Source organism: Haematobia irritans, chromosome 2, assembly GCF_050003625.1.
Source record: "Haematobia irritans isolate KBUSLIRL chromosome 2, ASM5000362v1, whole genome shotgun sequence".
In the NCBI taxonomy this organism is placed as follows: Eukaryota; Metazoa; Arthropoda; class Insecta; order Diptera; family Muscidae; genus Haematobia; species Haematobia irritans.
Window position 1 is genome coordinate 139,075,056 of NC_134398.1, and position 10,408 is coordinate 139,085,463.

The 10,408-nt window shown below is 36.0% G+C and overlaps 1 protein-coding gene across 1 annotated transcript; it reads right to left on the reverse strand.

Annotated features, from left to right (window-relative positions):
- Nucleotides 1-4,259: 4,259 nt before the first annotated feature.
- Nucleotides 4,260-7,612, reverse strand: LOC142225087 (uncharacterized). The gene is made up of 4 exons (XM_075294860.1): nt 7,073-7,612; nt 5,202-6,126; nt 4,463-5,121; nt 4,260-4,364 (listed from the first exon to the last, which is right to left on the reverse strand). The coding sequence occupies exons 1-4, from the start codon at nt 7,610-7,612 to the stop codon at nt 4,260-4,262; spliced, it is 2,229 nt and encodes a 742-aa protein (XP_075150975.1).
- Between the last annotated feature and the right edge of the window lie 2,796 nt (nt 7,613-10,408).

Below are 10,408 nucleotides of genomic sequence, written 5' to 3' on the forward strand. Positions count from 1 at the left end.
ATCTGCTTTTTTATACCCTCCACCGTAGGATGGGGGTATATTAACTTTGTCATTCCGTTTGTAACACATCGAAATATTGCTCTAAGACCCCATATAGTATATATATTCTGGGTCGTGGTGAAATTCTGAGTCGATCTGAGCATGTCCGTCCGTCCGTCTGTTGAAATCACGCTAACTTCCGAACGAAACAAGCTATCGACTTGAAACTTGGCACAAGTAGTTGTTAATGATGTAGGTCGGATGGTATTGCAAATGGGCCATATAGGTCCACTTTTACGTATAGCCCCCATATAAACGGACCCCAAATTTGGTTTGCGATTGCTCTAAGAGAAGCAAATTTCATCCGAACCGACTGAAATTTGGTACATGGTGTTAGTGTATGGTCTCTAACAACCATGTAAAAATTGGTCCATATCGGTCCACTTTTACGTATAGCCCCCATATAAACGGACCCCAAAATTTGGCTTGCGATTGCTCTAAGAGAAGAAAATTTCATCCAATCCGGCTGAAATTTGGTACATGGTGTAGGTATATGGTCTCTAACAACCATGCAAAAATTGGTCCTTATCGGTCCATAATTACATATAGCCCCCATATAAACCGATCCCCAGATTTGACCTCCGGAGCCTCTTAGAGGAGCAAAATTCATCCGATCCGGTTGAAATTTGGAACATGGTGTTAGAATGTGGTCTCTAACAAACACGCAAGAATTGGTCCATATCGGTCCATAATTATATAAAGCCCCCATAAACCGTTCCCAAATTTGATCTCCGAAGCCTCTTGGAGGAGCAAAATTCATCCGGTTGATATTTGCAACGTGGTGTTAGTATAAGGCCGCTAATAACCATGCCAAAATTGGTCCGTATCGGTCTATAGTTATATATAGCTGATCCCCTATCACACAAAAATTGGTCCATAACGGTTCATAATCATGGTTACCACTCGTGCCAAAAATAATCTACCAAAATGTTATTTTTATAGAAAACATTGTCAAAATGTTATTTCTATAGAAAATTTTGTCAAAATTTTATTTCTATAGAAAATTTTCTCAAAATTTTATTTCTATAGAAAATTTTTTCCAAATTTTATTTCTTTAGAAATTTTTTTCCAAATTTTACTTCTATAGAAAATGTTGTCAAAAATTTATTTCTATAGAAACTTTAAACTTAATTATATACGTATTTAATCGGCCTTTTTTAGTTTAATACGGTGTTAGGAAGTTTTAAGATACCTTGCCATCGGCAAGTGTTACCGCAACCCAAGTAATTCGATTGTGTATGATACTCTTCAGTAGAAGTTTCTACGCAATCCATGGTGGAGGGTACATAAGCTTCGGCCTGGCCGAACTTACGGCCGTATATACTTGTTGTATCTAAAATAGACTCCATGTGGACCAACTACGCAATCCATGGTGGAGGGTACATGCGATTCGACCTGACCTAACATAACTTACGGCCGTATATACAGCAATCCCTCGATTTACGTCTCCTCGGTTTACGTTGTTTCGATTTACGTTGTCGATTTGTTGCCAACTTTGTCAGAAACACCTTCCGTAAGTGAACGATTATGACATTGAAACATATATTTCTGAAATTCTTTCCGAAAATTCGTCAAATTCAGAATATGAATACGAATGAATAAAAGAAAAGGAATTACCTTTATTTTTGAAGTTTTGTTTATTACGTACACGAACATACATACATAATTAAATGCACTTAGGAGTAAGTATGATCAATTTTTAATTCGGTTTACGCCGTTTAAATTAACGTCGTCAAATGAGAGGTTTACTAACTTTGTCATTCCGTGTGTAACACATCGAAATATTAGTATAAGACCCCGTGGGGTATACAGTGAAAGTAACACACCATGAAACCTTTCAAACTTTGACACTCTGAAAATCGGACACCTCCGAAATGGGAACAGTTGTCTGGGGACGTTTGCTATTTTAACACATTAAAATTAACCTCTCATAAGTGGACACTTCCAAAATATGGACAAAATTTAGGCGACCGTGAATGCCCACTTTTCAGAGGTTTCACTGCATATACTTCGTGGTGAAAGACTGAGTCGATCTAGCGATGCCCGTCCGTCCGTCTGTCCATTCGTTTGTTGAATTAACGCTAACTTCCGAACGAAACAATCTATCCACTTGAAGTTGGCACAAGTAGTTTGTAACACATCGAAATATTGCTCTAAGTCCCCATAAAGTATATATATTCTGGGTCGTAGTGAAATTTTGAGTCGATCTAAGCATGTCCGTCCGTCTGTCTGTTGAAACCACGCTAACTTCCGAATGAAACAAGCTATCGACTTGAAACTTGGCAAAAGTAGTTGTTATTGCTGTAGGTCGGATGGTATTGCAAGTGGGCCATACCGGTCCAATTTTAAGTCTAGCCCCCATATAAACGGACCCTCAGATTTAGCTTGCGGAGCCTCTAAGAGAAGCATATTTCATCCGATCCTGCTGAAATTTGGTACATGGTGTTGGTATATAGTCTCTGACAACCACGAAAAAATTTGTCGACATCGGTATATAATTATATATAGTCCCCATATAAACCGATCCCCAGATTTGGCTTGCGGAGCCTCAAAGAGAATAAAATTTCATCCGATCCGGCTGAAATTTGGTACATGGTGATGGTATATGGTCTCTAACAATCATGCAACAATTGGTCCACATCGGTTCACAATTATATATAGCCCCCTTATAAACCGATCCCCAGATTTGGCTTGAAGAGCCTGTAAGAGAAGCAAAGTTCATCCGATCCGGCTGAAATTTGGTACATGGTGATGGTATATGGTCTCTTACAATCATGCAAAAATTGGTCCACATCGGTTCATAATTATATATAGTCCCCTTATAAACCGATCCCCAGATTTGGCTTGCAGAACCTGTAAGAGAAGCAAATTTCATCCGATCCGGTTAAGATTTGGAACGTGGTGTTAGTATATAAACCGTTCTCCAGATTTGATCTCCGGAGCCTCGTGGAGGAGCAAAATTCATCCGCTCCGGTTCAAATGTTGAACGTGGTGTTACTACTTGGTCTCTAACATCCATGCGAAAATTGGTCCACATCGGTTCATAATTATATATAGCCCCCATATATACTGATTCCCAGATTTGACCTCCGGAGCCTTTTGGAAGAGCAAAATTCATCCGATCCGGTTCAAATGTTGAACGTGGTGATAGTACATGGTCTCTAACATCCATGCGAAAATTGGTCCACATCGTGTCATAATTATATATAGCCCCCATATATATCGATCGCCAGATTTGACCTCCGGAGTCTCTTGGAGGAGCAAAATTCATCCGATCCGGTTCAAATTTGGAACGTGGTGTTAGTATATGGTCTCTAACAACCATGCAAGAATTGGTCCATATCGGTCCATAATTATATATAGCCCCCATATAAATCGATCCCCAGATTTGTCCTCCGGAGGAGCTAAATTCATCCGATCCGGTTGAAATTTGGAACATGGTGTTAGAATGTGTATTTTGTATTTATTGAGTTTGGTTCCTGCACAACAAGACTCAAGGTCCTATAATTTACAGTACAGGCATTTGATTGTATGCGAACAGATTTATATCATAACAAAATTTAATAAAATTAATTTAACTAAAACGAAATGTAAAATTATCGTTTAGATAGATAAATGAGTGACACATGAGGTAAAAAAGAAATGATTGTTTGCTACGAAAATAAAAAAACCATAAATAAATAAATAAACATCAAAATTGAAAGTTAACTTAAACACGGTCAATTAATAAACGTTTCTAGAGATTATATGAATCTTATTGCCAATTAAAATACAAAATATAATTATGATAAGTACAATGAAAAGAAGTGAATGGATAGTGTAGTTTACTTATTATTGTGGAACATGTCAATATTAAAGAAAATATATAAAAAGTTTGCTTTTGAATTGTGCTCTGCTTGTAATTGTCTTTATATTTAGTGGTAACATGTTCCAGAGACGAATCGCATGGATGAAGAATTGCCACTCCGATACAACATATCTGTGGCGTAGTTGGATTAAATTATCAGTTCTACCTGATGCACTAAATCGTAATCTATTAAATAGATGATCAGGTTCCTTGTCTATAATAATCCTATGTAGAAATACTAAGACACGAATTTTCAGGTAGTTCTCAAAATGGACCCCCCGGAGTCAGATGGGCATACCTGTTGATGCCGAAAACGTATCTTATAATTGCATTAAAGGAGACATTCAATTTCCGTTTGCTCCTAGCATCACAACTAGAAAAGATTTCGCACCCATACGTCAATACCGGAATTAAGTAGGTCTTCGCCAAGAGCAGTTTGATTCTCAGTGGTAGATATCTCTGTGTCTTCCAAAGAGTTCTAAGAGTGGCAAATGTCCTGCCACAGATCATGGTTATATGGTCTGACCACGTTAAAGAATCATTAAACATGATGCCAAGATTCCTATACTTTCTGACAATCTCAATAGGTTCATCATTTATATGAACGAGGGGAGTTAGTGACAGGCGATTAACACGCTTTTGGATTACCAGACACTTGGATTTCGTCGCATTGAGGGACAAGCCGTTTCTCTGCGCCCATAAGTTTACCCCTCGCAAATCCTCATTAAATCTCTCTACACATCTATCAAACTCCTCTGGGCTACTGCTTAGGTAGATTTGAAGATCATCCGCATACATCCGAGATTTGGAATGAGTTAAGACATCCGGTAAGTCATTCGCATAGACAGAAAATAGTAATGGTCCTAAGATAGAACCTTGTGGAACACCTTGTAAAACTGGCAGTGCCACAGATCTATTCCGACCAACCTGAACATATTGCGATTTGCCACTGAGATATGATGCTATTAGGCTTGAAGAGAACACCGAGAAGTGCATAAATACTGACAGTTTCTGTTGCAGGACATGATGATTAACCGTGTCGAAAGCTTTCGAGTGATCCAGCAGGGCAAGTAGTGCGATATCACCATTGTCTATACTCTCTCTTATGTCCTCAGCCACATCCGTCAACGCTGAAGTACAGCTATGATGAGCTCTGAAACCAGATTGTCGATCTGATAGAAGATCATTGCGGCTAACGTGTGATGTGATTTGTCTATGCAGTAGGTGTTCGAACACTTTCGATAAAAATGGCAGAATAGCAATTGGTCTATACTCGGAGTTCTTCTTCGGTATGGGTATTATCCTGGCGCCCTACGAGCAGCACGAAACTCGTCGTGGGCTTCTGTAGTCTTGAGGATTTTCCACTGGGCGAACCTCAAATCCCTTTGATCGATCAGTTCCCTGATACGAGAAGTGAACCAGTCATTACCTTTCCTCCTTACTGTCCTGGTAATCATCGGTACGGTCATGTCAAAGAGCGATGTTACATTATCCTCCAAAAATGCTAACTGATCATCTGGGGAATCGATGCGGTATATAGATGACCAATCTATAAGAAAAAATTTTTGCCTCAGAGCTGAGTAGTCAATGTTCCTAAAATCCCTGTAAGAATAAGTGTCAGTTCCAAATGGAACACATATTCTATAGGTCAAAAAGATCAAATCATGCTTCGAGAAGCAAGGTACCGATAGTTGATCATAGTGGAGAATATTGTCTTCTGTAGACACTACGAAGAGATCCAGTAAAGTGTTAGCAAATTGCGTGAAATGTGTCGGAGTGTCAGTATTTATCACGTATAGACCAAGAGCTCTCATATCTCCTACTAATTGTTGGTTCGCAAGAAGATTGCTGTTAAAGTCACTTGCTATCACAATTTCATCGAATTGTGTTGAAAAGATTTCCACTTGCCTCATGAAAGGGTCCATATCGATATTACTTCTGGGTCGGTATACACTCCCAATAAGAACTGTCCGATCGAGAGAGCAAAACTCCAAGAAAATGTACTCTATTGATTCGATGCCGTCGGAAGTAAACCTGGGCTTGCAGTTTAAACCCTTCTTCACGTAAATAGCTACTCCTCCTGCAAAACCTTTACGATCTACTCTAAAAATCTCATAACCCTTCACCGACACCATCATATCGGTAATTGAGTCATCAAACCAGGTCTCGGATATGCAGACTATATCAACTGGGGATCCCTCGAAGATATGTCTGAACTCGTCCATTTTCCTATACAGGCTCTGAGCGTTAATATGACATATGTGGAGACCACTATGCTGACTGGATAATATTTTAATCATATTCTATAGAATGTGGTCTCCAACAAACACGCAAGAATTGGTCCATATCGGTCCATAATTATATAAAGCCCCCATAAACCGTTCCCAAATTTGATCTCCGAAGCCTCTTGGAGGAGCAAAATTCATCCGGTTGATATTTGCAACGTGGTGTTAGTATAAGGCCGCTAACGACCATACCAAAATTGGTCCATATCGGTCTATAGTTATATATAGCCGATCCCCAATCACACAAAAAGTGGTTCATATCGGTTCATAATCATGGTTCATAATCATAATCGAGCCAAAAATAATCTACTAAATTTTATTTCTACAGAAAATTTTGTTAAAATTTTATTTCTATAGAAAATTTTGTTAAAATTTCATTTCTATAGAAAATTTTCTCAAAACTTTATTTCTATAGAAAATTTTGTCAAGATTTTATTTCAATAGTAAATTTTATCAAAATTTTATTTCTATAGAAAATTTTCTAAACATTTTATTTCTATAAAAAATTTTCTAAACATTTTATTTCTATAGAAAATTTTGTTAAAATTTTGTTTCTGTAGAAAATTTGGTCAAAATTTCATTTCTATAGAAAGTTTTGTCAAACTGAATTATATACGTATTAAATCGGTCTTTAAACCCTTCACCACTACTGTGGTACAGGGTATAATAAGTTTGTGCATTTGTATGTAACGCCAAGAAAAAGTGGTCATAGACCCACCTTTTAGTATAAAAATTTATATCAAATTTAAATCGGACGAAAGATATATATATATATATATATATATATATATATATATATATATATATATATATATATATATATATATATATATATATATATATATATATATATATATATATAGGTCAAAAAGATCAAATCATGCTTCGAGAAGCAAGGTACCGATAGTTGATCATAGTGGAGAATATTGTCTTCTGTAGACACTACGAAGAGATCCAGTAAAGTGTTAGCAAATTGCGTGAAATGTGTCGGAGTGTCAGTATTTATCACGTATAGACCAAGAGCTCTCATATCTCCTACTAATTGTTGGTTCGCAAGAAGATTGCTGTTAAAGTCACTTGCTATCACAATTTCATCGAATTGTGTTGAAAAGATTTCCACTTGCCTCATGAAAGGGTCCATATCGATATTACTTCTGGGTCGGTATACACTCCCAATAAGAACTGTCCGATCGAGAGAGCAAAACTCCAAGAAAATGTACTCTATTGATTCGATGCCGTCGGAAGTAAACCTGGGCTTGCAGTTTAAACCCTTCTTCACGTAAATAGCTACTCCTCCTGCAAAACCTTTACGATCTACTCTAAAAATCTCATAACCCTTCACCGACACCATCATATCGGTAATTGAGTCATCAAACCAGGTCTCGGATATGCAGACTATATCAACTGGGGATCCCTCGAAGATATGTCTGAACTCGTCCATTTTCCTATACAGGCTCTGAGCGTTAATATGACATATGTGGAGACCACTATGCTGACTGGATAATATTTTAATCATATTCTATAGAATGTGGTCTCCAACAAACACGCAAGAATTGGTCCATATCGGTCCATAATTATATAAAGCCCCCATAAACCGTTCCCAAATTTGATCTCCGAAGCCTCTTGGAGGAGCAAAATTCATCCGGTTGATATTTGCAACGTGGTGTTAGTATAAGGCCGCTAACGACCATACCAAAATTGGTCCATATCGGTCTATAGTTATATATAGCCGATCCCCAATCACACAAAAAGTGGTTCATATCGGTTCATAATCATGGTTCATAATCATAATCGAGCCAAAAATAATCTACTAAATTTTATTTCTACAGAAAATTTTGTTAAAATTTTATTTCTATAGAAAATTTTGTTAAAATTTCATTTCTATAGAAAATTTTCTCAAAACTTTATTTCTATAGAAAATTTTGTCAAGATTTTATTTCAATAGTAAATTTTATCAAAATTTTATTTCTATAGAAAATTTTCTAAACATTTTATTTCTATAAAAAATTTTCTAAACATTTTATTTCTATAGAAAATTTTGTTAAAATTTTGTTTCTGTAGAAAATTTGGTCAAAATTTCATTTCTATAGAAAGTTTTGTCAAACTGAATTATATACGTATTAAATCGGTCTTTAAACCCTTCACCACTACTGTGGTACAGGGTATAATAAGTTTGTGCATTTGTATGTAACGCCAAGAAAAAGTGGTCATAGACCCACCTTTTAGTATAAAAATTTATATCAAATTTAAATCGGACGAAAGATATATATATATATATATATATATATATATATATATATATATATATATATATATATATATATATATATATATATATATATATATATATATATATATATATATATATATATATATATATATATATATATATATATATATATATATATATATATATATATATATATATATATATATCTTTCGTCCGATTTAGACTCATATGACCGCAGAGGCCAAAGTTTACCACCGGTCTTCGTGAAATTTTGCACAGAGGGTAGAATTGATATTCTACCAATGCTTGGTAAATTTGATGAAATCGGTTGAAATTTAGATACAGCTCCCATATATATCTTTCGTCCGATTTGAACTTATATGGCAACAAAAGCCAGAGTTTTGCCGTGATTTGCTTCAAATTTTGCACAAGGGGTACGTTTAATAGTATCGTTAAGTATTGTTAAGTATTTCGTTAAAATCGGTTCAGATTTAGATTTAGCTCACACATATATCTTTCGCCCGATTTGGACATATATGGTCTCAGAAGCCAGAGTTTTGCCCTGTCTTACTTCAAATTTTGCACAAGCGGTACTTTTAACTTTACTATTGTATGTGCCAAATACGGTCAAAATCGATTCAGATTTAGATCTAGCTCCCATATATATCTTTCGTCCGATTGGAACTTATATGACCTCAAAATCCAGGGTTTTGCCGTTATTTGCTTCAAATTTCGCACAAAGAGCACGTTTAGTGGTATTGGTAATTGTGCCAAATTTGGTTGAAATCTCCCATTTATATCTTCCGTCCGATTTGCACTCTTATGACCAGGGGGCCAAAGTTATACTCGCATTTACGCGAAATGTAGCATAGATAGTAGAATTATTATTCTAACTATACATGTCAAATTTAGTCAAAATCGGTTCAGATTATATATAGCTCCCATATATACGTACACCAGAGTTGGGGAAATATGGTAGACTGTTACACATTTTAGACCCATTTTCAATAGAAGTTTCCTCCAATTAACTGGATAGCGTTAGCCGATTTAAATTTTAATTCTAGAGATTTTGTAGAAGTAAAAAAATTGTCTCCTTTATAAAGTTTCCAGCAAATGTGAAGTAGTTGAGATGGTAACACAAATGTTGGCCTACATAGGGGTGAAGGGTATAATATAGTTGGCCCCGCGCGACTTTAGACTTTACTTACTTGTTTTTGATTTAGGTTAGATGGTATGGCAAGGGGGCCGTAAGCCAAATCCGATCCCCAGATTTGGCTTACGGAGCCTCCTAGAAGAGCACAACTTATCCGAATCGGTTGAAATTTGGTACATGATGTTAATTATATGTAGCTCGATCCTATACTTGTTATCGGTAGCTGTTATCATAACCCAAGGAATTTGATTGTGGATCACAGCCTTTAGCAGAACCTTATACGCAATATAAGATTTGGCCTGGCCACTTTTAGCTTCATTTTAATTTTTATCGATTTTCTTTACTTTTTTGTGACATTTATTTATACGAAATTTAAATTTCATTTAAAATGGTCAACAAGCGTATTTTTAGGAATGTTTCAAAATAATTTTATCGCAAGTGGTAAAAATCATACTTACGGAATGCGTTTGAAATTTGTTTGTGAAATAATTCCAATTATTTCATTGCTGGATGGATGGTGTTGTACCGTATATTTCCATCTTTTTAGTGTTCTCAAGATAGACTAGACTCAGAGCATTTGCAATATTATTCATTACATATACCAGGCTTTTGTGCATTTTACGATATGTAACTTATGAGAATAAAATATTGGTGAAATATTTTACAGTTCACAATTGTCTTTGCATATCACCCTACCAGATATGCAACAGCTGTCGATAAACGCAAACAAAAAGAAAGAGCAGCAAAAGAGGACAGCACATAAGGAGCTCCCCCTTATTGTGTTGCTTTTATGTCCTTAGCAAACATTGACATGTTCGTAGTAACACATTTTAGGTTTAATGGATGTTTGACTC